The 26,525-nt window shown below is 38.8% G+C and overlaps 2 protein-coding genes across 3 annotated transcripts in view; one reads left to right on the top strand and one right to left on the bottom strand.

Moving 5' to 3' along the window:
* eif2s1b (eukaryotic translation initiation factor 2, subunit 1 alpha b) overlaps window positions 1-8,201 on the bottom strand; it is a 27,645-nt gene extending 19,444 nt beyond the window's left edge. The window contains exons 1-4 of one of the 2 annotated variants that reach the window (XM_043697933.1): window positions 8,063-8,201; window positions 6,654-6,828; window positions 3,716-3,957; window positions 1,337-1,416 (exon numbers count right to left, since the gene is read on the bottom strand). In XM_043697933.1, coding sequence (XP_043553868.1) covers window positions 1,337-1,416; window positions 3,716-3,956 — 321 coding nt within the window. In that variant the 5' untranslated portion in view covers window position 3,957; window positions 6,654-6,828; window positions 8,063-8,201. The remainder of the gene's footprint in view (window positions 1-1,336; window positions 1,417-3,715; window positions 3,958-6,653; window positions 6,829-8,062) is intronic. The other variant, XM_043697932.1, reaches the window with a different exon arrangement.
* Window positions 8,202-8,449: 248 nt separating this feature from the next.
* Window positions 8,450-25,852, top strand: atp6v1d (ATPase H+ transporting V1 subunit D). The gene is made up of 9 exons (XM_043697934.1): window positions 8,450-9,035; window positions 13,250-13,367; window positions 14,575-14,654; window positions 16,275-16,342; window positions 17,563-17,607; window positions 19,239-19,342; window positions 19,606-19,672; window positions 24,081-24,159; window positions 24,589-25,852. Exons 1-9 carry the CDS (start codon window positions 8,995-8,997, stop codon window positions 24,725-24,727), a joined length of 741 nt encoding a protein of 246 aa, XP_043553869.1. The 5' UTR covers window positions 8,450-8,994; the 3' UTR covers window positions 24,728-25,852.
* The last annotated feature ends 673 nt before the right edge of the window (window positions 25,853-26,525 follow it).

Below are 26,525 nucleotides of genomic sequence, written 5' to 3'. Positions count from 1 at the left end.
ACCTGCCTATCTTCTTTTCCACCTATCTGCTCCACCCTCCTCCCTGACCTATCACCTTCATTCCCTCCCCCACTCACCTATTGTACTCTATGCTACTTTCTCCCCACTCCCACCCTCCTCTAGCTCATCTCTCCACGCTTCAGGCTCTCTGCCTTTATTCCTGATGAAGGGCTTTTGCCCGAAATGTCGATTTTACTGCTCCTCGGATGCTGCCTGAACTGCTGTGCTCTTCCAGCACACTAATCCAGAATCTGGTTTCCTGCATCTGCAGTCATGGTTTTTACTGTCATATTTAGAGTTGACTTATTATAAAATTGAAAGATTTTTCAGTGCAAGATTCAGGGTTTTTAAAGAGTTAATTTACAACTATTAGTTTCATCTATTAGAGTCAAGTATTAGATTGGCATGTGTAACTGATATCAGTCTGAGAGAACAGGTTTTGTTTCATTGATTACAAGGGGTCATTCACATGAGAAATAACCTTCTTGCAAAGACATCAAGTGTTGCCTGAAAAAAATTCACTAATGGGAGAGTGGTACCCAGTTTAATTGGTAGTCCAAAGAGGCTCATGGTCCCTGGACAAACACATACAAACAGAAGAGACATGGCTAAGTACCTTATCAACAATAGATGCCATTAAGCTCCAACTTAATACTTGGAAGTCATGAAAGCTGACCAGAAGCAACCATATTTAACATAACTAGGCAAGGCAGAGTGTTTTTAAATTTGAGGGATTTTTATTGAATTGTTATAATAGTTATTCTGTACATTTCCTTCATGACTCTGGACTAAAGGACTGGACAACATATTTTTTCTCACTAAGTGGGTTAATGGAAGAATGTAGGCACATATGCGAGTGAACTTGTAAGGATCATGATGTCCCTTTCAAACAAAGTACAAGTTCCTTTGTCATACTGCTCACTGGTTACACTATTATCTGCCTAGATACTGCACAGTAAAAGCAAACTCCTCAAATCAACAGATGTGGGTTCACTTATGAGAAGGACTGGCAATACTAATGTTGCTAATATGTACACACACCAAATCTTTACCTTCGTTGTCACATTAACAGAGTCAAGTCACATGTCCAAAAATTGTATATGTACACACAAGTTATGCATTTTTTTAGTATCTGCAGTTCATGCAATGTCACTGGCATGCTGCCACAAAAAACCTGCATAAAAGCACATTCTTTTCAGTGTGTTACCTTTTTTAAAAAAAAAATAGTCAGGTGTACTCAGTTGCTGCTGCTGAGGAGCCCATCAGTACAATACTAAATTCTTTCATACAATGTATTAAATACATGTTTTTTTTTAAAAAAAGAAAGAATGCTTACAGTCTTGCTCTTAGTAAATTTGTCTTCACATTTTATAGTTTCTTCTTGTGAAACTCTGCGCTTTGACAAATCAATGTAACCTGGATCAAACAAGACGAGTACAATACAATGAACCACAATGGCCAAAATCTCCTGCTGTAAGAGGCAATGCTAAAACATTCCAGTATGTTGAAAAGCTACCTAGTGAAATTAAGGATCATGAAACCAGGATCCCATCATGTTTCAGAAAGTTGTGTAGCTCAGATAACTCTACTTCATTACACACATCATTACACTACAGCATTAAGACTTCCGATTAACTTACATTTACCTAAATTCTTTAATGTAGTAAAACATCCAAAAACATTTAGGAATATTAATGAAGAAAATGTGACTTCACACAAGATCTCAGGACTGTTGCAGTCGATTAGATTCCCTGCAATGTGGAAACAGGCCCTTCGGCCCAACAAGTCCACACCGACACTCCAAAGAGTAACCCACCCAGACCAGTTTCCCTCTGACTAATGCACCTAACACCATGGGCAATTTAGCACGGCCAATTCATCTGACCTGCACATCTTTGGACTGTGGGAGGACACCGGAGCACCCGGAGGAAACCCACGCAGACATGGGGAGAATGTGCAAACTCCACATAGACAGTCGCCCGAGGCTGGAATTGAACCTGGGTCCCTGGCACTGTGAGGCAGCAGTGCTAGCCACTGAGCCACCGTGCTGCCCCAGGTTAAAAAGTGTGCTTTAAATGGAGAGATGGAGGAAGAGAGCGAGAGAGTCCATGAGCACTCAGGCATGAATTCCAGAATTCAGTGTCAACGCATCTGAAGGAAAGACCACAATGAAGAGCAATTAAAATATAGAACAGGCAGGATGCCAGTATTGGGAAATATGCAGAGCTCTTGGAGTTGCAGGCTTGGAGGATTTAGAGAGATAGAGTGTATGTGGACATGGAATATGGAATTGAGAATGAAAATTAAATTTAAAAAACCAGGCCAAAATAGATCAATAAGTGCAGAGGTGACAGGAACAAGATTTGTGTTTGGGAGACCTGACAGGAGAGCACTAGTTCAGTTAAGTGTAGAGATACTAAATGAATGAACGAGCGAGAGTTTTAGCAGATGAGTTGAAACAGGACCATAGACCACAATGGAGGTGAAAGCTGGCAGCTTTGTGTTAGGGAGCAAGTATATGGGTGGAAGTTCATCTTAGAATTGAACAGGTTGCAAAGATTATGAAAAGTCTGCTCTATCATTAAGTGGAGGGATGAGGTCAGTGATTAGGGAATGGACTTTTTGGAATGGACTGATAACAATGATTCAAATTCACCATTTGGACAAATAAGACAAATGGCTACAAATTGCAATTCACACATGATATCTGTACATAAGTAAAAACATGAAAATACTCATTGTGATTTTGGAATTTACCAAGAATGGTCAGATCATATTTCATAGGTTAATTAACCTTGTGCTCGAAACATGTTCCTTTCTAAATATGAGAAAAGTCACAAACAACTGACATTACATAAAATAACTGAATTATTTAGATCTCTCTCATTATAGAATCATAGAATTCCTACAGTGTGGAAACTTGCCAGAGGAAGTGGTGGAGGCTAGCAAAATTGTAACATTTAAAAGGCATCTGGATGGGTATTGGAATAGGAAGGGTTTGGAGGGATATGGGCCGGGTGCTGGCAGGTGGGACTAGATTGGGTTGGGATATCTGGTCAGCATGGACGAGTTGGACCAAAGGGTCTGTTTCCATACTGTACATCTCTATCCACACTGACCCTCTGAAGAGTAAACCACGCAGACCCATTTCCCTATCTATTACTCTACATTTCTCCTGACACGGGGAGGCTGTGCAAACTCCACACAGACCAGAGGCTGGAATCAAACCCGGGTCCCTGGTGCTGTGAGGCAGCAGTGGTAATCACTGAGTCACCGTACCACTCCTCAGGCTCTAAGAGGCAATTAATTTATTTTGAAGTGTGTACAAACAGTAGGCACAGAAGACCAATAAAAACGAAAACATGCTTGATGGAACTGCTGGGAGATGAATGTTATCCATAAGAACTGTCGTGCTCATCTCCCAATACTATTGGAATTGAAACATCTACTCCAGAGAGCAGTTGGGGCCTTCATTTAAAAAGATTAACCCAAATTGTAACTCAACACTGCACTGGCAATCTACACTGTGTGTTCAAATTCCTCAGGTGAGTTTTAAAGCCACACCAGATGTCTCAGAAGTAAAAGCACAACCAGTGAGCCAGAGATTAGCAAACATAAAGAATGAACCATTAATGAAGCTCCAGTTGTCATCATTAACGGCACACCATTTCTAAATCTGCAAAAACACGACAGACGGTTATCAAAATCTGCATACCTTTCTCTTTGTCGACTCGGATTACAACAACACATTCATTTCTACCAATTCGAATCAGTTTGTTGATAGATCGGATACGCCTTCTTGAAAGTTCACTGAGAAGAATCATGCCTTCAATGTTGTTATATTCGAGAAGACTGACATAGGCACCCATCTCCGCAATGGAGCGGACATTTACCATCACCACATCTTCCACCTCTGGAAATTTGTGTTGGTAAAACCGACAACTAAGGGCTGGCATTCTGAAACATGCAGAAGAAATCAAATTACACCAGTATTTCACAACAGCAAGAACAGACAATGTATTATTGCTAGATAGTGGAAAAATGTGCAAAACCAACAGAATCCTAAATAATAATTGAGGAGCAACAAAGAGAGGATAAAATAATAACAGGAGATCTACAAAAAAAACAGCCACCATGCAGTTTCAGTTTAACTCCACATATAGTTCATTTCAGCTTGGCAGCTTCAAGGGAACAAGAAAGGAGCATAATACCTAACAATCAAAAAAAAAGTTTCTTTAATTCAGAAGTTCAATGCAAAGTTTTTTTTATTTGCAGAGAATGTGCTTTTTGCAATGTTTATGTAGAAAAGCACAAACCAAAGATGTTTTTAGTTACTCCTGCCACTTCAAAAAATTTGTTTGTTTGCAACTTTAATGAATGCTAAATTTTTTTGAATGATGGTTAATTACTTTATATTATGGATTGGCACGGAATACACGAAAATAGAATGAGTTCAACCAGTGAGACGCTCAGCTATACAAACCAGAAAGATACCAATCATTAGCTGATCCAAGCATAAAAGCACATATGTTCTACAATTCATATATCTTCAAGGTAACAGCTGGGTTCTTTGAACACACACCATCTCTGGTGGATGCAGAGTTCAACATTTAGAGGCCCAATCCAAAAATATAGAACAAAAATTTAGGAGTGAAATCTGGAAACATTTCTAAACACAGTAGCAAAAATTGAGAACATTTGGGAATTGGTGCTCAAACAAATATTCACGTTAAACTGGGGACTGACAGACTTTTGTTAATCAAAACTGTTAAGGGAGGTGGAGCAAAGGCAGGAAGTAGGTCACTTGCTACAATGTTCATTAACAATTCACAGAACTGGTTAAACATGCAAGGTTTAATTCTTTTCTGAATTTTTAAAATTAGCTTTCCTGGAAGTGTAAGAATCATTGGTTTGTGCTGTTCTAATAATTTACAAGTTATCAGAATCTCTGAACAGGCATAACAAAAAGTATCTGGCCTTGTTGACATATAGCATTTAATTCACTAATGCTGACTAGCAAATGACTGTATCTGAAATGCAATTCTTGCAAATTATGCTGAAATTATTTAAATCTACAGTTTTTTTTAACCATTTACTTCCCACTGAGTAACCATCTTCTATGCATCACCAAATTAACTATTCTTTGAAAACAAAACAATAACGTCACAGCTAAGCAGTTCCTGTTTTTCCCAAACATCCATGCACACATTTTCCAGACATACCAAAGGCATTTGATGTCTGATGCATTTTTTCTGTGTTTTCTTTTAACAGGGCACTGATTATATGGAAATAACACTGAAGCTTAAATATTCTACCTTACACTTTTTTTAAAAAATGAAGTTTCTTTGTTATTGCTTAGGGAAGGAGTTGCATAGAGAATTTAAAATCACAGGAATTTACGCAAGGAGTATTTTGGTGACCTAACTTGCTGCTAAAACAATTTAAAACCATCTCACAAGTTACTTATTCTCAAAATCTTACCTCTTCAAATATTCTTCTCTTCCATTAAAAGATGCAGTAGCCTCTGCTTTCACTACTTTATGTGAAAGCACTACAGGTTTATCCTAACTTACCTAACTCATTTAAATTGATGCCCTCCAACAACTGATCAAGATTTCAATAAAGCTATTTACCAAATTGTCTCAAAACCCTTCATAATTTAAAAAAACTCTTCTTCGTCTTCTTTCACTCAACAGAAATACTCCCAACACTCAAACCTATGTTCTCATACAAAGGTGAACACCCAATCATGCAGCCATAGAATCATACAGTGCAGAAGAGTCTATTCAACCAACACCAGCAACTCGCACACAGCTTTGAATGTTATGACATGCCAAGTGCTACTTAGTAAAGGACGCGAGATACTTTGCCTCTACCACCCTCTGAGGCAGCTCATTCCAGACCATCACCATCCACTGGGTAAAAAGGTTTTTCCCTCACATCCCTTTTAAACCTCCTGCCCCTCACAAATGACCTTGCCCCTCACAAATGACTTTCCAATTTAGGGGAATAATGGCTCCTCATCCACAACTTGTACACCCCTCAATCCTGTACACCTCAATCAGATTGCCCTTTAGTTTCTCTGCTCCAATGAAAACAACCCAAGCCTATCTGAACTTTCCTCATAACTTAAATTTCCATTCCAGGCATAATCATGGGGAACCTCCTCTGAAACCAGTCATTTCTCAATGAAGTGTCAGCATAGATTATATGCTCTGAGCTATAGTGGATTGAACCCAACTTTTTTCAGTCCAGATGCCAGTGAGAGAGGAAACCACACTTGTGCAACAGATCAAGCACTGGTACTTCAATGGAAGCAATGAGGCAAAGTTTCACATATAAAAGATGCCCCTGGAAGCTGGACTTTCACTGGGCCCACAGTTTTAATTTTAGTCCTCTGAGGCAGAGTTTCACCTTAATTAAACAAGGGAGCAGACTGCCATCCCCAACACAGGAAAATCCAGCAGAAGCCAAGGGACAACCTTTTTGACGAATACATATGCACTGTTATATCTCCATTAAATTCCCCAGGATATAAAGAAACAAGATGGGACACAAGATGGTGCAATGGCAGTGTCCCCACCTCTGAGTCACATCTGAAGGAGTGAAGCTCTATGTGTCTATACCGATTAATTAAAATAACTATAAAGTACCTTTAAGTCAACATGTGGGCCTAGGTTCAATGTGTGGAATAACATCTCTGACCAGGTTGATGAGAAGGTAGCAATAAATTTGATATTGTTGCTTTATAGGAATTTTCCATTCTGCCACTGGAGGGTTGCATGTGTCATCATTCCAATATTAAATCCACGAGAATTTACAATAGAGCTATGGAATCAGAATGACAGAAAATCCATTGATGCAGGCTTTGGATAGCTCAATAAACTTCAAATAAAAATCAATAGGAGCTGTCAGCCAAGACTAATTGCATGTGGTGGTTTGAAGCCAATCTGGCCATTTTTGTGACATACCTGTTACTTCATAGTGCAATTTTCATTTCATTTTTATTTCAAATATCTATATTTCATTTCATTTATTAACTTAAGAAAAAGGGTTCAGATTTTTAATAGTTTTGTTCAAGTCTATCTACATCAAAGAGATTAGAAAACTGAAAAACAATTTGCAATAATGCAATTATGAGAAAAAAAGTGAAGACTGCTAATGCTGGAGATCAGAGTCGAAACGTGGGGCACTGGAAAAGCACAGCAGGTCAGGCAGCATCCGAGGAGCAGGAGAATTGATTCCTGATGAAGGGCTTATGCCCAAAACATCGATTCTCTTGCTCCTTGGATACTGCCTGACCTGCTGTGCTTTTCCAACACCATGTTTTTCAATAATAATGCAATTATACTCGTTTGAATTCTTCATCTTACTCGTGACAAAATACAAAAATGTCCATAAGGCCTTAATTCCAAATATCTAGTCTGTTAAAACAAGGAAATTTAAGCCTGACCTAGCTCAATTCCTAAACTAGCAGAGATAGAGAAGACATTCCTTGACAACGAAGTGAATATAGTATTGAGGCCTTCCATCCCTTGGGATTTCACTTTAAGAATGATGCAATCCATCTACCTTCCATCTGTGAACTTCAAGAATCCTCAGACAGGTCTCACGTGGCTGCAGATATTTTCTAATCAACCTGTTCGGGGATGTTATTACACTCCTCTGGAACAAATGGGACTTGAACGCGGATCTCCTGGGTCAGAGATGGGGACACTACCACCATTCTCTGAAACTACCACATTCCAGGCCTTGGGAGTGGTTGGAGTGGCAAGAGAGGCCCCACCGGAAAATCTCAGGTCTCAGGCAATCCCGAGATACGCGGTGAGAGCTCTCTGTCAGATTTCAAATGACACGGAGACAGACACAAACTCACACTGACTGGAACCATATAAAAGGAGGGTCACCGGGGCCTGGGTGAGCCTGCGGATGAAGTCGAGGACCCGCTGTGCCCGGATAAAACATGCTGTCATTAGGCCAGCGTCCACACCCACCTTTTCCAGTGAATCAGTGGCAGGGCACAGACTCACGACGTGAAAAGATAGTTCAGTGTCTCACTTACTTGAGCACAATCTACGGACAACGAAGGAATGAAGGCGATCAGCACCTCAGGCCCACTCTCTTACTTGGCGCCGTTTCCGTCGCCTCGCATACCCTTTATGCACAGGCGCGGTGCCGTTTGTTTCCCTTACGACGTCCTCTCCCTTCTGCGCAGGCGCGATGCCATTTCCGTTTCAGCTGCGGTATTCTCTTCCTTCTGCAAAGGCGCAGCGTCGGCCACATACCGAACAGCGCAGGTGCGGTATGTTCCCCCAATTCCGTCGCTCCGCAGAACACCTCGCGCGCAGGCAAAATGCATTACATTTCCCCCATACCGTCACTCCTGCGCAGGCGCAGCGCTGCGAAAGGAAGCCGAGAGGAGGAGGAGGGGGGAGAAAATGGACACTCCACGTTACCCTCGAAGTCCCTATCAAAATAAGCGGAGTCGCCTTGATTAGTGACATTCATGACCCACCCTCACTAACTTTTTACACGATGGCTTTGTTGGATTTTCGTTGTCCAGTACCGGACGATTGGAAATGGAGGGGAAGCAGGGGAGTAAAGACGCGCTGCCGCCATTTTGGTGAAGGATCGTCGATAATAAATAACAGCGGGATAAAACACCGAGACATTGAATCGGTGAGGCAAACAACAACAACACGAGGGTAAAGTTTATTTAAAAAAAAACCCGTATCTAGAATATTTGGAGAAAGTTAACCTCCACCCTCAAGGAAGGTCATAGGTCACCTCCGCCCTGTCACGTGGTTTTCCCAGCAGCTGATCCGTGAAAACCAACAATTTGTACGAATCGAGGGAGAAAAAAAAAGCTATTTGCAGGAGGAAGTAGCCCCGCTAGGACTCAGTCACTGCCTGGCAACTTGCTGAAGGTCACGGGACATTCCTCGTCGGTTGTCAGGATTTTCACCTTTTCCTCGACTCCTGAAATAGCCAAAAATGTCAGGCAAAGAGAGGATTGAGATCTTTCCATCGCGGATGTGAGTATCAGATTTCGTTTTGATTACGGTTCTACCTGTCGTCGCAGGTTTGGAGTCTAGTGCTCTGACCTGAAAATTTTAAAGTTTAGCATTTGAAATTTTGGGTCAGGAGAAGGGCCGTTGTGATGAAACTGCGTTTAAGGGAGTCGACTCATTTCTTCCTGAATCATCCAGCTATTTCCAAATAAATGAACTATCACATTCGAAACTAAATAAAAGTTGCGAGTGTCTTTCGGCGATTATACCACAGACAGGTTAATGTATCGGTGCCCAATTTGGATATCAAATTCCAAAATTTCGCAATTCGTTATTAACAATTTATCATCAACATTGATATTTTGCAAAAGAAACTCATTCTCTTCATTGAAATTTTGTATTAAGCAACATGTGAGAACCAGCTTTTTAAAATCAAAAGCAGCCATTATACGTGGATCTCCACATGATTTGTGCAAAGTGCATGCCACCAACGTTTGTCGATACTATGCCTGATACTACCTAACAAAAACACCTTTGTTAGGTTATTTTCAAAATTGGAACAAATCAAGTCACTGGGTAAATTGACTAAAAAGAATAGCATAAAATTTACAAATAGATCATTAAAACCAAGGTTGCTTTTTTAATTGATGAATCTACACCTGCAGGTTCTGCGGTTACATTGTGCCTCAGACTCTTGCATTGAAAATATTCAAGTTGATCTAGGAAACACAACAAAACCGATTTAAAATACTACAAATTAAAATGGCATTGGTGTAAAAAATCACTTACAAAAATGCATGAACACCAGGTAGTTCTGAATTTTTAGTAAGTTCTATTGTATACAATGGTATGGGAAAACAAACATTTGTACTGCTGTGTTATGAAGACTTTGTAATGCCTATCTGACAACCCTACAATGGTTACAGTGGTTTAAGATGATTGATTCTGAGAAATCAATAGAGGATTTTGAGCGTCCTCTAGAACAGTTTTTTGTTAGACATAACTATATGCACCAAGACTTGTGAAATTGTGACATGGTAGAAATAAATATGAGCTCCTCTGCAGGTACAGAAAACTTTAATAAGTTAGTGTTGTCTGAATTTGGACTTCATCCACAGCACATTTTGTATCTGATTTGGAAAGGTTCACATGGATACATGCAGCACCCTCCCCATCCCCATTTCCAAAATTATTTAACTGACAGGTTAGAATTTCAGAAATGTGAGAGAAGGGTTGTTCTGGCTAGTATTGTTCTGTAATGATCACCAAAAACTGAGATTATTTAATTTCCTTATGATGTGTAAATGATAGATTCATAGAACTTTCCAGTCCAGAATGAGGATATTAGGCCCATTGTGTCTGTTCCAGCTCCCAAAAGAGCTACCCAGTTACTCCTATTCTCCAGCTCTCTCTCCAAAGTCCTCTAAATTTCTCACTTCCAAATACATAGCCAGCTGTCTTTTGAAACTCCATGTGGAATCTGTCTTCATCACACTCTGAGAGTTTATTCCAAATCCAAACAACTCTGAGTAAAGACATTTCTCCCCCATCTCCCTCTGAACTATCTTGCTGACAATCTTGAAATTGTGAACCCAAGTTACTAACATCCCAATTAATGGAAACAGGATATCCTCCTTTATCCCTGTCAAAACTGTTTATAATTTTCAACCGCCTCTTAATCTTCTCTCTCCAAGGAGAATAAGCCCAATTTCTCTAATCTTTCTTTATTTGCAAATTCCCTCATTCCTGGCATCATTCTACTAAATATCCTTTGCAATCTCTCAAGGGCTTTAACATCCTTTCTTAAATAAGGTTTCCCAAACTAAACGCACTACTCCAAATAGGAACTGGAGTAGGTCACTCAGTCCCTCAAGACTGCTTCATCTTTCAATAAGATCATAGTTGATCTGTGCCCTATCTCCATATCCCCGCTTTGGGCCCATGTGCCTTGAAACTTTGCTCAGTAAAAAATTGTCTCTCAGATTTAACTTTAACAGTTATAGAGTCACAGAGATGTACAGGATGGAAACAGACCCTTCGGTCCGACTCATCCATGTCGACCAGATATCCCAACCCAACCTAGTTCCACCAGCCAGCACCCAGCCCATATCCCTCCAAACCCTTCCTATTCATATACCTATCCAGATGCCTCTTAAATGTTGCAATTGTACCAGCCTCCACCACTCCCTCTGGCAGCTCATTCCATACACGCACCACCCTGTGTGAAAACGTTGCCCCGTAGGTCTCTTCTATATCTTTCCCCTCTCACCCTAAACCTATGCCTTCTAGTTCTGGATTCTCCAACCCGAGGGGAAAGACTTTTTCTATTTATCCTATCCATGCCCCTCATAATTTTGTAAACCTCTATCAGGTCACCCCTCAGCCTCTGACGCTCCAGGGAAAACAGTACCAGCCTGCCCTGGCAACATCCTTGTAAATCTTTTCTGAACCCTTTCAAGTTTCACAACATCTTTCTGATAGGAAGGAGACCAGAATTGCACGCAGTGTTCCAACAGTGGCCTAACCAATGTCCTGTACAGCTGCAACATGATCTCCCAACTCCTGTACTCCATACTCTGACCAATAAAGGAAAGCATACCAAACGCTGCGTTCACTATCCTATCTACCTGCGACTCCACTTTCAAGGAGCTATGAACTGCACTCCAAGGTCTCTTTGTTCAGCAGCACTCCCTAGGACCTTACCATTAAGTATATAAGTCCTGCTAAGATTTGCTTGAATTAGCATAGACTGCCATTTGAGGAAGAAAGTTCCAAACCCCTCTACTCTTTGTGTGTAGAAGTGCTTTCTAACATCTCTTGAATGGCTGAGTCCTAATTCTCTTACTATGCACCCTGACTCTCGAACATTGAATTATTGAAAATATTTCAAAACCTCAATTCTAGAGAATGAGGGTCTAATTTGTCCAATCTTTTCTTGTAACTGAACCCCTGAAGTCCACATTTCATCCTTATAAACCTGCATTGAACTCCCTCCAGGGCCATGAAAACCTTCCTAGGGTGTGGTGCCCTTGGTAGTCTAAGGTTTTGTATAACTGCAGGATAACATGTGCATTCTTATACTCCAGCCTTTTGGATATGAAGGCCAGCATTCCATCAGCCACCTTGACTACTTTCTGCACCTGCTCATGGCATTTTGAAGATCTTCAACAATAATTCTAAGCTGCTTCATGAGAATCTTTCATATTTAAAATCTAACTCCTTTTACTTGATGTCCTCTATGACCTTTTTCAATAGAAGAAAAATTTTAAAACAAATATTTTTGTATAAACAGTAGTGTATACACCGACACTGGGAACTGGTTTGGGGGAGTTTAATACATGAGAATCAGCTGAGCAAAGTTTTTCGTCGCTGAGTTTTCATGAAATCTTGACACAATGCAACTGGCTGTTCAACTCTTATATTTGTTGCAGTTTTAGAAAAAAATCAGTTTTGTCATGTTCGCATTTAAACAGTTCAAAATTCTTCCTCAGGTTCACTTTAGAAAATAGTGCTATTGTAATGCATGTTTTGAAACTGAAAATGTTTTTCAGCCTGAAATATTTGGTTTGGAGGGAATAAAATCTTTTGTTCTATGTGTCGTTAAACTCTCTCATTTAACATTCTCGTGCTAATTTCAAATTTACAAGATATCCGAGTGAACGATGGATGTCAAGTATGTTTCTGTTGTGGGCTGGCCCCAAATATTTGACTTAATTGTAGTCAAAATAACTATTGTCCACGTTTGGTTCAGACTTTGAATTATCCATCCAGCTGTTAAACAAAGAATTTTAAGCCCAACAGCTCGGTCGTTGTTATAACACCTGAGGCAGGTGGGACCTAAATGTGAGCGTCCTAGCTCCGAGATAGGGGCACTACACTATGCTGCAAGAGCCCACCATCTCTTTATCTAGCAAGCTAAAGCTGTTCATTGTTCCTCTTTTTAACCCTAAATGTTTCATGTGCATTTAAAAGAACAGCCCTTCCCCCAGTTTTAAAAATAGAAAGTGAAACACCTTTTCCTAACACATCAACATGAAAACTGGGGGCAAAAGCATCTGTCACTGGAAGCTTTCCTATGCATGCAAAGAAATGCACACTTGTAAAGGTGCCATTGAAAATGAGAATCTGATATGCTACCTTTGAGCTGAAAAATAAATTCATTTAATGTTAAGTCTAATTAAATAAGGCAGTCGGCAGAAGTAGTAAACCTAACTTTTTTTCCTTTGCGTTTGTTACAGGGCACAAACTATAATGAAGGCCCGTTTAAAAGGTGCTCAGACTGGTCGCAACCTACTAAAGAAAAAGTCTGATGCCCTTACCCTGCGTTTCAGACAAATCCTGAAAAAGATTATAGAGGTGAAATTTATTTTCAGAGCAATTATAATTTTAACTAAACCTTCCTATTTATTTTCCTTCTAGCTCACAAAACAAATTTAGCAATGTTAGTGCAGTTTTTAACGCTGCAGTCCTGATCATTCAGTATAGTTCTATTTAGCTTCCTATCTTTGTGTGAAGAAATTTCTCCTTACCATGACCTCTGGTTCTGGATTCCCGGCTCATCGGGAATATCCTTCCTGTGTTTGTTCTGCCTAATTCTGTTAGAATAGCTTTCTATGAGATTCCACTCATTCTTCTAAAGTCCAGTCAATATAGTCTTAACTGATCCAGTCTCTTGTACGTCAGTCCTGTCGTTCCCAAGAATCAGTCTGGTAAACCTTCATTGCTCTCCCTCCATAACTAGAATGTCTTTTGTCAGATAAGGAGACTAGAACTGCACATAATACTCCAGATGTGGTCTCATCAAGACACTGTGGAATTGCATCAAGACATCCTTGCTCCTGTATTCCAATCCCTTTGCTATGAAGGTCAATGTAACATTTGCCTTCCTCACCATCTGTATGCATGCTTTCAGCAACTGGACCCAGATTTCCCAGTCTACGCCATGCATTATTGCATTTAGTTTCTTCATTTATATCATGGGATCCATGCACTGATCCCTGCAGTACCCCACTAGTCACTGGCTACCGCTTGGAAAAAGTTCTGTTTATTCCAGCGATGTTTCCTGTCTAACGGCCAGTTTATCCATGTCTTTACGCTGCCGCCCCTCGCCCCCCCCACCCCCCCATTCCAAGCACATTAACTTTACGTGACTGATGTGGAAAGGCTCTGGAAGTCCGGTAAAATTCCAATAGATTTGTCAAGCTTGACATTAGTGACATCCATAGGAACTGTTCCAAAATCTACAGAATTTTGAAAAGTGACTATCAAGTATCCACTATTTTTAGGGCCTGTTTAAGCACTCTGACTGACTGCTTTTACCTGGGTGGCAAAGATGATGAATATATTAAAGCGATTGGCAGAAAATGAGGACATCCTCACAGACGTTTGGAGATAACAAATGTTATGATGTATCTGTAAATGAACTGGGCATTTCCTTTTTAATTAAACAAAAAAACCTTGTAGCAAAGATAAAATGATATAAAGGTTGCTGAGCCCTGTATTTCAGTAAAAGTTAGCAGTGCCACATCAAACATTTGCATTAATTTTCGGTTTTGCATCTCAGACTAAGACGCTGATGGGTGAAGTAATGAGGGAAGCAGCCTTTTCCTTAGCAGAAGCCAAATTCACTGCTGGAGACTTCAGGTGAGACTGCAATTGCCAAAGGTTTCTCTGCAGAGTGACCACTTAGTTCGTAACTAAGGCTTTGGGAAATTCATCTTTGTTATTGGTGTTTAGAGACAATAGTTTTGGTGACTTGGCTGATCTTTACTTGCTCCATGGGAGCAGTTATTTTATGAAAAATTGTTATACATTAAATTGGAATCTTAATAGATGTTGAATTTTTTCAATTGCTTATGATTACAGAGTCCATGTCATTTTTATTGACTTTACACAAGTGTGCTGAATTTAAAATATACTTAACCATAAAGGTTGCTCATTAGCTGTGCATAATTAAGCTATAATTTTCAGCATTAGTCCATTAACATACCTTTTGATCAAATACCATTAGGAATTCACTGCTTAAAATGTGAAGTATCAGATTGAAATCCGTTACCTTCAAGTTAAATAGATTAGAGTATTTGGGGCAGCACACTGGCTCAGGAGTGAGCGCTGCTGCCTCACAGCACCTGGGATCCAGATTTGGACCTAGAGTGACTCTGTGTGGAGTTTCTAGATTCTCCCCATGTCTGTGTGGTTTCTGCCTGATGCTCCAGTTTTATCCCACATGCCAAGTAGATTATTCATGGTAAATCTGGGATTATTAGAGTAGAGTAGGGGACAATTTCTGAATGGGATGCTCTTCAGAGGGTTGCTGTGGACTTGATAGGGCAAATGGTCTCTTTCTGCACTGTAGGGATTCTAGGATTCTATGACTGAAATTTGTGAAATGCATTGTTGCTGTCTAAGCCTAACACTCCACTAGTCACAGTATAAATTTTAAAACTTTACCTAGCCATTGAAAATGGCTAAGTATATACTTGATGTATGTTTAAATTTAAAGTAAAAAGATCCATCAGGTTCCTCTAATAGCATTATTGATCTATTTTAAAACCAGATTTACTTGACAAGATGCAAATTGGATTAATTAAAGCATGAAAGCATAAATATTAAACCTTCTAAATAACCCCTGTGTATGCAAATCAATTAAAAGAAAAACTTTCTCATAGATTAATTTTGAAAAGAAAATCACTTTGGTCAAATGATGGTTAGTTCTTGAAGGAAGGAGGAGGATAAGGTATGAAATGTTGAAGATCGCTTTTAGTCAGAGCCCTCGCGCGCACACAAATGAGGGTTACTGAATGCAGGCAGATCTCATTGGGACGTTAACAGATCAAGTTCATTTACGCAATGTAAAGAGGCTACTTCAATGTCTGTTATCACACTGGACCCTCAAAACGGTTTTCTCACAGGCAGAAGTTTGGTTTGGTAGCTTCTCTCAGTGAACTGTATCTCAACTGAACCATATTAAAAGCAAACTAACTTCTGGCAGTCATTAGCCCATGCATGTGATATCAAGTAAATAAGTCCACCAGTAAGCTTAAAGCATGTGATCTCCAAGAAGTGTCTTATGAAAATAAAGTCCTGATCCCTTTCAGTGGTCCTTTCATGATATTAATAAAAAAGTTCAAATATGTTGACAGGCTTTTCAAATGAATCACTGTTAGCAATCCTTCAAACATGAATCCTCAGTATTGATTATGAACCATCTTGCGCAGTGCACGTAGACTAATATTATGGCTGATATCTCTTTTTTTTTTGTAGCACTACTGTGATTCAGAATGTGAACAAGGCACAGGTTAAGGTTCGAGCTAAAAGAGACAATGTAGCAGGTATGTTTTATGGGGTTTTTGATATCTTGTTCGCTTGTAATTTCTAACGTATTTTTGGAAGTCTATGCAAATTGAATGAGTGTGCTAACTAACTTTCGTTGTGCTGTAAGTTTATAAGTTTGGCATCATGCAAGCAAAATCTGTAGAATTCTGTCCTTAGTTGTTCAAGTAATATTTTACTATTGCAAAATGAAACCATATGTTTGCATTCTACCTTTTCTTCAAATAAAATTTGGAATAAATAGAAATTATTAAAGGTTGCAGATGTCTAGTTGTGAGCAGTTTTTCAGTCTGATTAATGTATTCTAAAAAAGATTTTTATTGGCACCATGTCCAATGTCTCACAAATAATACTAGAATGTAAAGGTTCTAACAGTCAGGAAAGTCTGAACAAGCTAGAGCTCTTCAGGGAAGGTTGACTGGCAGCATTTAGATAATAAGAGGCTAAATGTAGAGAACACTTTTCTACTTGTCAGTATGACCATAATTTGGAGGTATAAATACAAGATAGCCATAACAAAAAATTGGAGCAAAACTCTTTTACAAAAAGAACGATGTGTCAAACAATACGAAATACGGTATTGGATGGGAACTTAAAATGCATTTGTGTTATTTGCGTCAAGGGCTAGTTATGAGTCGTGGGGGGTGGGGGGGGGGGGAGATTCCTTGATGAAGTGGGGTGGGAAGATGATTATGTGGAAAACAAAATCTGGCATAGACCATTTTGGAGTAATTGACCCATTTCGCTGCAGTCTTGAGGCAATACCTCACTGCTTCGTTATTTATCGAGAATGCTCTTTTTGAGTTTGACAAGTGTCCTGCACCAGGATCTGCCTGCCTTTGCAACAAAAACAGAAACAGCATATTGACAGACAGGTTATCAGCACAAACCCGCTTGGTTATACTCTTCACCAGTGACTCTGCTATCAGATGGTGGTTCCTGTTCTGCCAACGTAACAGAGAGGAAGTAATGCAATTTGAGTTATTCTGTCATGTTTCCAGTTGCAACATCACAGATTTGCATTGGTCAAATCCTAAGAGTAGGTGGTCAGCTTGTTCACATTGTGTGACGTCCATGCTTTGAGTGGGGTTGGGGAGAGGAAATAAAAGGGAAAATTGTGTTTTTAAAAATGTAAGCATTTGTACTTTTGAAGTGTGAAATATATTTGCTGTTGGTGCATAATGTGCATTAGTGCATAAATGTTGATCTCTCTCATCAGGTGTTGTACTACCGGTGTTTGAGCATTACCAGGAAGGAGGAGACAGTGAGTAAAAGTAGACATGCACATTACCAAGAGGGTGGATACTATTCAGAATCCAGCTGATGGTACTATTGGTCAAGTCTTTTCCCAGAATAAAAGATAGCTATATAACGTAGACCACCGAAACAGAACTCTTCGGTCCAACTCATTTATTCCAACCAGACATCCCAATCTGACCTAGTCCATTTGGCCCATAAACCTCTCAACCCTTCTTATTCGTATACCCAGGAATTATTTTATTTTCATTTTAAATTTATTCCTTAACTCTTTTTATTGGTCAGCTTGAGAGTGAGGGCTTCTATTCAAAGAAGGTTTGTTGTAGATATTAATTGCATTGCCTTGTTCATCTGTGTTCAATTCTTAATAATTTATTTATTTTTGTTTAATCTGTAAACTTAGTGTCCAAGATTTGTTACTTGTGAAGTCTGGTTCGGAACAATTGAGACATTTTGAAAGTCATTGAATGTTTTGCAAATCCAGTGATAGTGAGGCTGATTAGGTATGGTTTGCTATATCTGTGTCATAACATGGTACAACTTCTTTTAATGGAAGAGCAAGAAAATGTCTGAAACAGAACATACAGTACGCGAGAAAACAAGACCGTGGAATTAGTTTTGGATTACTCTGGCAAAGACCAACACAGATACGATAAACTGAATTAACTCGCCTGTGCTGTAACTGTATAGCAGTCCTTAACTTCCTCACTACTATCCATTTTACGTTCAAAATCGGTCATTAACACTCTCTCCAACAAAGAAATCCTGAAAGTTTTGTCCTTGTGAATTGCCACCCATTTCCAATATCCCTCATGTTATTGGCTCTTAAGCTCTCAGTCAACTTTCTGCAGCTTCCTGTAAACACCTTTCGAATAGATTCTTTTGCTACATCGCAAAACTGAAATGGTCTTAAGCAAAATTTTTAAAAAATTTGGACCCAATTTCCCTTAACTCATTTGGTCATAATACTTGCTAATCCATGACATAGTTCCTTTACGTACGAGTGCAGAGTAGATACCTTCAAATTCTCTTCCGTCCTTGATGTGTTGAGAATGTAATTGTTACAGCTCTGATTGCTACTCCACTCCATCACTTGTAACAATTTCTTTACTCACTACCTCATTAATTTCTTTCTTTTATGTATGTTGTGCTAGTTTCTGAATAACCTGATCCATCTTTGATGTGGTACATATTGACGTTATGTATTTTGTATCCTGTAGGAGTTTAGCAAAGCTTAGATGTGAAAATCAGTAGGATCAGGAAAATATATACAAAGGCTAACAAAATTGGAGAATTTGCAGGAAAAACAGACAAAGGGAGGGACAGACTTGTGGAAAGCATAACTATTAGAAACATTGAAAGCAAGTTACAAAACCACTGTAAATGGAAAGAGGAAAAACAATGTTGGGAAAGAAGGGTTAGTAAAGAAAATCAAAATCTTGCCTTCCTGATTAATGTCAAGGAAACTATATTTTATTTGGCACACTACAAGCTTTAAATGTTATAAAACATTCCTCTGATTTTATGTGAATATTACAAGAGGTGCACTAATTAACCATTAAAAAGCTGGTACAGTGCTTCAAGTAACTAATCTGATGTGATCCTCTGAGGTTTTTATTTTAACTTGCTGTTTATTAGGTTATGAGTTGACTGGCCTGGCCAGAGGAGGAGAACAACTGGCTAAACTTAAGAGAAATTATGCAAAAGCAGTGGAGCTTCTGGTTGAACTGGCATCACTGCAGGTAAGCGATAGAGAAAAATGATTGATTGTGCTGTGATTCTGTCGGAGAAAATAGATTTTATGCTATTTAACAATAATATAAATTATTAAATAATCAGAAATGCACATCATTAACTATCTTGGAAAGCTTCAGAAAAATGCCATAATCTATGATGAAAAATGTGGCTGTTATGACCCTGACATGAAGGTATTTTTAAAACAAGTGAATGGAAAAATATTGAGAAATTTTCAATAACTATTACATGAAACCTTGGATAATTTCAGACCTCTTTTGTGACACTGGATGAAGCTATTAAAATTACCAATAGACGTGTAAATGCGATTGAACATGGTAAGTTATGTACTTTTGCTACTGCTTTGTATTTTAAGTGTAGTGGAACATCAGAAAGGGAGGAGGCCATTTAGCCCCTCAAGCAGTTCTACCACTATTTATTGAGATCCTGGCTGATCTGAAACCCAATGACCTTTCTCTTTTTAACAAAAATTTAAAAAAATTATTTAAACAAAAATCACATTTAAAATAAGGGAGCTCTAAATCCCTTCAACCGTTTTTATATAGAAATGTTTTCATCTTGATTCTTAGAAGGTCTGGCTTTAATGTTTAGCCTCCACTACCTCATCCCCAGACACCCCCATTGAACAGAAGCTGTTTCTCAGTTCCCCTTAGTATCTATAACTTCAATCAAATCACTTTTTGACTTGTTATATTCAAAAGGATGTAACACTGTTTGTGTTACTCTTTCATGTAATTTAATCCTCGGAGTCCTGGTATCATTCTGGTAAATCTATGTTGCAGTTACTCCATCGGCGCAAGATCTGCTCACTAGGATGTGACCTCTTGCTTGCCTAGCTTGAAATCCACCAGCCACAGATTATGTAATTTCACCCTCCAAACTTTCATGGCTGTTTATAAAGTACTATTGAGCTCCCAAATGTCCAGTGGGCTTTTGGAAGCTTCACTTCTGTGAATAGCGTTAGACTTAACTCTGATATCCCAGGTCAAATTGCTGGCTGATGTTGTCCATCATTAACCTTAGATAGTTAGACAACTTTCCAATACCTCACCTATGTGTATAGGTATTGCACATGATTGTGAAGCAGAGCGGAAGGCAGGGGAGAAGCTCTGAATATTTGATCTTGGTGTTCTTTTTTGGTGAATTTGTGGAGAAGCTTCGGAAAAGTGTTGATGGAAACTAGATGCAGTAATTTACTAAGGAATTCGGAGTTCCAACATTGGAGCTTAGAAATAAAATAAAAGTTGATCACTTTGCCGGGATTATACCCACCCCAACAGTTTGAGGAAGGTAGAGGAGCAGACATTTGCAAACCAGTGGAGTGAGCGAGGATTAAGGTTATACTAGTAGGGGATTTGCTGCCTTTAACTGGGATCACTTTAGTGTGACAAGACCAATTTCGATATCATTAGGCAGGATGTGGCAAGCGCACAGCGACAGCTAATTACTGGTAAGTCTGCATTTGGAATGCGGGAATCTTTCATAAACAGCATATGAGAGTGTGTTTCTTTTGAGTGAAGTGCAGCGAGTCCAGGGATTCCTTGATGTTGGATGTGAGCTTGACAAAAGCAAAGAATGAAGCATTAAAAATAGGAGTGATGAGAGCGTAGAGGGTATTTAAAAAAATAAATTTGGAGGTGAAAGAATCCGATCTTTGGCAGGTAGGATTAAGGAAAACCCATCTTCATATAATCCCTCCAGTGTGGAAACAGGCCCTTCAGCCCAACAAGTCCACACCGACCCTCCGAAGAGTAACCCACCCTGACCCATTCCCCTACATTTAACCCCTGACTAATGCAGAGCACTGGCAGATGGCATTTCATTCTGATAAGGGTGTTGTGAATCTTGAAAGGTTTCAGGAAAAGGTTACAAGGATGTCGCCAGTAGTTGGAGGATTTGAGCTATACGTAGAGGTAGAATAGGCTGGAGCGTTGGAGGCTGAGGGGTGATCTTATAGAGGTTTATAAAATCATGAGGGGCATGGGTAGGGTAAACAAACAAGGTCTTTTCCCTGAGATGGGGAGTCCAGAACCAGAGGGCATAGGTTTAGGGAACTAAATGGCAACTTTTTCATGCAGAGGGTGGTACATGTATGGAATGAACTGCCAGAGGAAGTGGTGGAGGCTAGTAGAATTTAAAAGGCATCTGGAGGGTAAAAGAATAGGAATGATTTAGAGGGATATGAGCCAAGTGCTGACAAGTGGGAGTAGATTGGTTCGGATATTTGGTCAGCATGGAAAAGTTGGACTGAATGGTCTGTTTCCATGTTGTACATCACTCTGAGTCAGAGTGTGAGGTGATGCATTTTGGGAGGTCTAATTAAGGAAGGATATACCCCATGAATGTTAGGTTCCTATAGAGTACTGAAAAGCAAGACACTTGGCATATTAGTCCATGGACCCCGAAGGTGTCTGCACAGGTAGATTGTGTGGTGAAGAAGACACATTGGATGCTTGTCTTCATTAGCCAGGATGCAGGTGCGGGGAAATCTTAATGCAACTTTATTCTTGGTCACAGATGGACCATTCTATTGGAAAGACATGATTGCACTAGACAGGGTACAGTGGAATTCACCAAGCTATTGCCTAGGATGGTATGCCTGAGTTATGAGGATAGACTGGATAGATAGAGCTGGAGTTGTTTTTCATGGAGCAGAGGAGGCTGAGAGGAGATCTGATTAAAATGTATAAAATCGAGAGGCGTAGAGAGTGTGAGAATCTTTTTCCTATGGCCAATGTGTCTAAGACAAGAGGACATAAGTTTTAAAGTGAGCTGTAAGTGGTTTAGAGGGGATCTGAGGAAACTAATTTTCACCCAGAGGATGGTAGAAATATAGAACATGCCAGAGAGGGTGATGGAGGCAGGTACTTTCACAACATGCAAGAAGCATCTGGGAAAGCACTGAATGCCAAAGCATAGTAGACAATGGACAAAGTTAAATGGGATTAGTATCATTTGGTGTCTGGTCAGCATAGACGTGGCGGGCTGAAGGGCCAGTGACTCTAATAGGTAACAAGTATTCTGGATCTGTAGTGTTTGTGTATACACACTGGTTACCTGCAAAATTGTTAAAAACATCTGATTTCCACACCCACTTTCTACCTCCGTTCAAAGAGCTATTTTGTATATTCGTCAATGAATCATTGAAAGCATTTCCCTGGCAAATTCTTACCCTTTCCTGAAGGTAAGACTAATACCAATAACCACCTACTTTTTCATGTTCTTATTGCTTCATTAGCTTCAAATGTTTATCCATTTTTCTGGTAGAAGTTGCAGTCTTCTCCTCTTGGATCACTTCTGGTGAATCATCACATCTTTCAGCAATTCTCTTAATGAATTTTATTCTGATCTTGTTTTCCATTCTGAGAATTTTTTTAACTGGTGACAGTTAATTATTGATTTACCAACTAGAAAAACTAATCTGATCAAAATTATGTATTACACTTGAGTCTCATTATATCAATACAGAAACCGATTTCCATAGGACTGTGGGCAAAGTGTGGTTTAGAAATGGCTGTTTCTCGTAGAATCAAATCACCAATTTGGTCTTGAACCTCTACTTTGTACATTTTTTTTTTAATGATGCAAAGTAGAAGGTAGATAGTATTATGTATGCTAAATTGTGCGATAAAATCAGACCCTTAGAATTAGGTTGGGGAAGTAAATACAAGATTTTCAAATAGCTTGAAGTGTACTTTAAGTATGCAGTTACCTGTGCACACCAGTTTGTTTACATGCCATCTTTAACATAATAAAATATGTAAAAGTCTAGTCTTAGTGTAACACAAAATGGGTGGAAGTTAAGATGCTCAGAAAAGAGATGTTAATAAAAACTGCTGATACTATTAAGTCAGAAAAAAAAAGTTGCTGGAAAAGCTCAGCAGGTCTGGCAGCATCTGTGAAGAGAAATCAGAGTTAACATTTTGAGTCCAGTGACACGTGCTCAGAACTGGTTTTCCAGCATCTTCTGTTGTTGAGGGAGATGTTCCTGTCTGTTTAATCGCATTAATAATATTTTTATTTAAGACAACCAGCTAGTGATTATTAATAATCTGAACATGTATAAATCTGAGCTGTTCAAGTGAAGTGGTAGTGTCCTTGAGCCAGCTGGTCTGGGTTCAAGTCCCACCTGTTTGAGAGCTGTGTAATAACACCTCTGATCAGACTGATTAGAGAATATCCAAATAAATAGGGAGCAGTTATGATACTAAATATGGGACGAGAGAGGCAAGACTGAGGAAATCAATTAATTCTCTCCACAAAATATAAGGTATATGAGGGTAATATTCAATTTTGCCATCTGTCTTAGATTCTTTTGCACAAGACTGGAGTGATTATTTACTGCTCGTTAAAGAATCGAGCACCTACATTGAGAGATCATAAACAGACATTTGCGTTTCACCTAAGGAAATACTTGACCAATGGACTGAGCTATTATTCAGTATACATTGTTCATGGCTAACTACTCAAGCATTTCCGTCCATAATAAAACAAAATTGCAACTTTCATTTAACTTTTGGATGTGGAAAACATATATTGCTTTTATGAACAACTTTTACTTTTACAATGGGGAGAAAAGTAGAGAAAGTTGCAGTCCACAGAATTTCAGGGTAAATTTACAAATTCAGGATTAGAATGGATTGGTCATGATGCAGTCACTATGATTTTATTTATTATAAAGTTACCTGCTCAGCAACCGCTAACTATTCTCCCATTTTACTTAAGTGATAATTCCTCGGATTGAGCGCACATTATCTTATATCATAACTGAGTTGGATGAGCGAGAAAGAGAAGAATTTTATAGGTAAGTGTTCGGAGCTTTTTTAAAAAATGTATTTAAGAACTGTCTTGTCAACTCTTTTTTTTTAAACATTAAAATTTATTTTACTGTCAATTATAGCCTTTTGAATACAGTTCTCCACAATACATATGCTCGCATGTATTGTTCTATAAATGCAGTGAGTGTTCAAAGCTGTTCACTTTGACTGTTATCAATACTGAAGGGAAAATCGAAACACTGATCATTTGGTACACATTGAATGAGAATGTGGTATTTTCTCTTCGGTCCAGTGATTCATTCCACCTCAAGTTTTCAGTGGCAGATTGTTGTGGAGGATTCTTTCTTTGCAAGAATATCTAGCATATGTCACAAATTACTGTTGATCCTTGCTTAATCTGGCAAATTGAACAATGGTGTATGTTTAAGTAATTCACAATTTCTTCACATTTACAGATTGAAAAAGATTCAGGAAAAGAAAAAGCAGTTAAAGGAGAAGAGAGAGAAAGAACAGCAAGGTCAGAGAATAAAATCTACTAATGCACCAGCCAACCTACTTGAAGAAGAAAAGGACGAGGACCTGCTGTTTGATTGATATCACTGAGTGGCTTTGGTTGCCTCCAATTAAAAGTAGCAAGCATTTTAAGCTTGACTCTTAACACTTGTGATGTATATTTGTCGTATTTAACTCACGGTTTTTGACCAGCCCACGCAGTTGTGATTGTCAAGTGAATGTTGTTTCATATAAGTTCACAGGTTTTTACTTCTACATTTAAATAAGACATGATCACATTTTGCTGTCAGTGCCTGTATGGTCATGAGTTATTAAATCACCCAGATTATTAATTGTGTTAGGAATTGCTCAGAGCCAATAAAATACATTCCATTGCACATTTTTGAGCCTATATTAGATGGATCTTCAAAGTTGATTGAATTGTTTGGAAAATCATTTCTCCAATTTCTAATGTTTGAATTCCCATTTATTGAGTGATAAACGTTAACTACAGTTGTGATGCTATGCCGCTTGCAATTGAATGAAATTAAGTGAAATGATTATACTATTCAGTATTGTATACAGTGACATTTTTTGTGAAACTTAATATTCCATGAACCTGTTGTCAATTTAAGTCTGTGCTTTCTTCCTAAAACGGAATTAATTTGCCTGTTGTTTGGGAAAGAAGAATATGGATAAACTTGATATTTATTTTGACAAACCACATCATATTCTGCAGCTTATAGTTTGCTGAAAACAGTCAAAGCCTTGTGTAGCCCAGATGTGGCAATTTTTCCTTGTCTATTGCTTAATCTGCATATTTCCCAGAGTATTTTCTGAACCAGAAGATCTACCTGATCTTTGGCTCGTTATCAAATAGTTATAGCGCCCATTTTTTCCTTTGCTGAGGCCAATACTAGTTTTCTTCCAGATGTCTTAGAATTGCCCCAAACCTAACTATAAAAGTAGTCGGTAATGATAATAACTTTTGTTTATTTCTGTGATCAGAGGTCAAAAATGTTCACTTGGCACTATTATAAAATTGAAGACAATCCAATAGATTGCCATCTTAGGCTTGGAAAAGGAAAGCTGCACAACCTGTTTGGATGTTAATGATTGCTTGTCACCTTTTTGGCTGCTGTAGATATGTAATCTTGCACAGTTGAGACTTGAGGCTTAACTATGGCTTTGACTAATTTTGTTGAAGTAAATGTACTTTGTGCTGTATTCTTACTGTGACTGAGTTTTCATTGGATAATAGACCCTAATATATTTGAACTTTCTTGAGGTGAAAAGCGAAATAGTCTTAGCAAAATACAACATTTGGAACTTGGTTTGTTTATAGACAGTCTTTGAACATAATGGTGATTTGCTGGCTGATGTGAAATGTAAACTAAAGTATTTACTTTGAGAAATTAAAAAAACAACTGCATTTTTGAAACAATACGACAGGTCACAGATAGTAAATAGACAGAACTAAAGACTCTACATGAATGCACATAACATTTGAATACTATCAAATTTGTAATGATCTGAGACCTAGACTATAACAAAGACTAAGAACTGAATAGTTCACGGTACATTACATGAAGGGTAGGAAGATAGGAAAAGATGGAATTGTAGGTCTGTTAATTAAGATGACTTTTTGCAATACAGAGAAGACCTTAGTTTTGTACATTAAGATGTTGGGCTGAATTTACCTTGCCCTGAATGATGTGGACAATGATAAAACAGTTGGAAAAATATGGCAAGATTAGAAAAATTAGATTCTTGATGTTGAGCAAAACAAAAGTCTGATCTTGCAGCCAGGAGCTGATTAGGGAGACCAGATTCTTATTAGTGTGCGGTGAGAGGCCTATTTATATCTCATTATTACTTTTTGTGCTCATTTATATGCAGT

Source organism: Chiloscyllium plagiosum, chromosome 10, assembly GCF_004010195.1.
Source record: "Chiloscyllium plagiosum isolate BGI_BamShark_2017 chromosome 10, ASM401019v2, whole genome shotgun sequence".
Taxonomy (NCBI): Eukaryota; Metazoa; Chordata; class Chondrichthyes; order Orectolobiformes; family Hemiscylliidae; genus Chiloscyllium; species Chiloscyllium plagiosum.
The sequence above is the reverse complement of the archived record's forward strand: the minus strand, read 5'-3'. Positions and strand labels throughout refer to the sequence as shown.

Excerpts from the sequence above, each read along its gene's own strand:
- atp6v1d (XM_043697934.1), top strand. The coding sequence starts at position 8,995 with ATGTCAGGCAAAGAGAGGATTGAGATCTTTCCATCGCGGAT. Across the intron at positions 13,368-14,574 it reads TCCTGAAAAAGATTATAGAG|ACTAAGACGCTGATGGGTGA; the intron begins GTGAAATTTATT and ends TTTGCATCTCAG. Across the intron at positions 17,608-19,238 it reads TTACCAGGAAGGAGGAGACA|GTTATGAGTTGACTGGCCTG; the intron begins GTGAGTAAAAGT and ends GCTGTTTATTAG.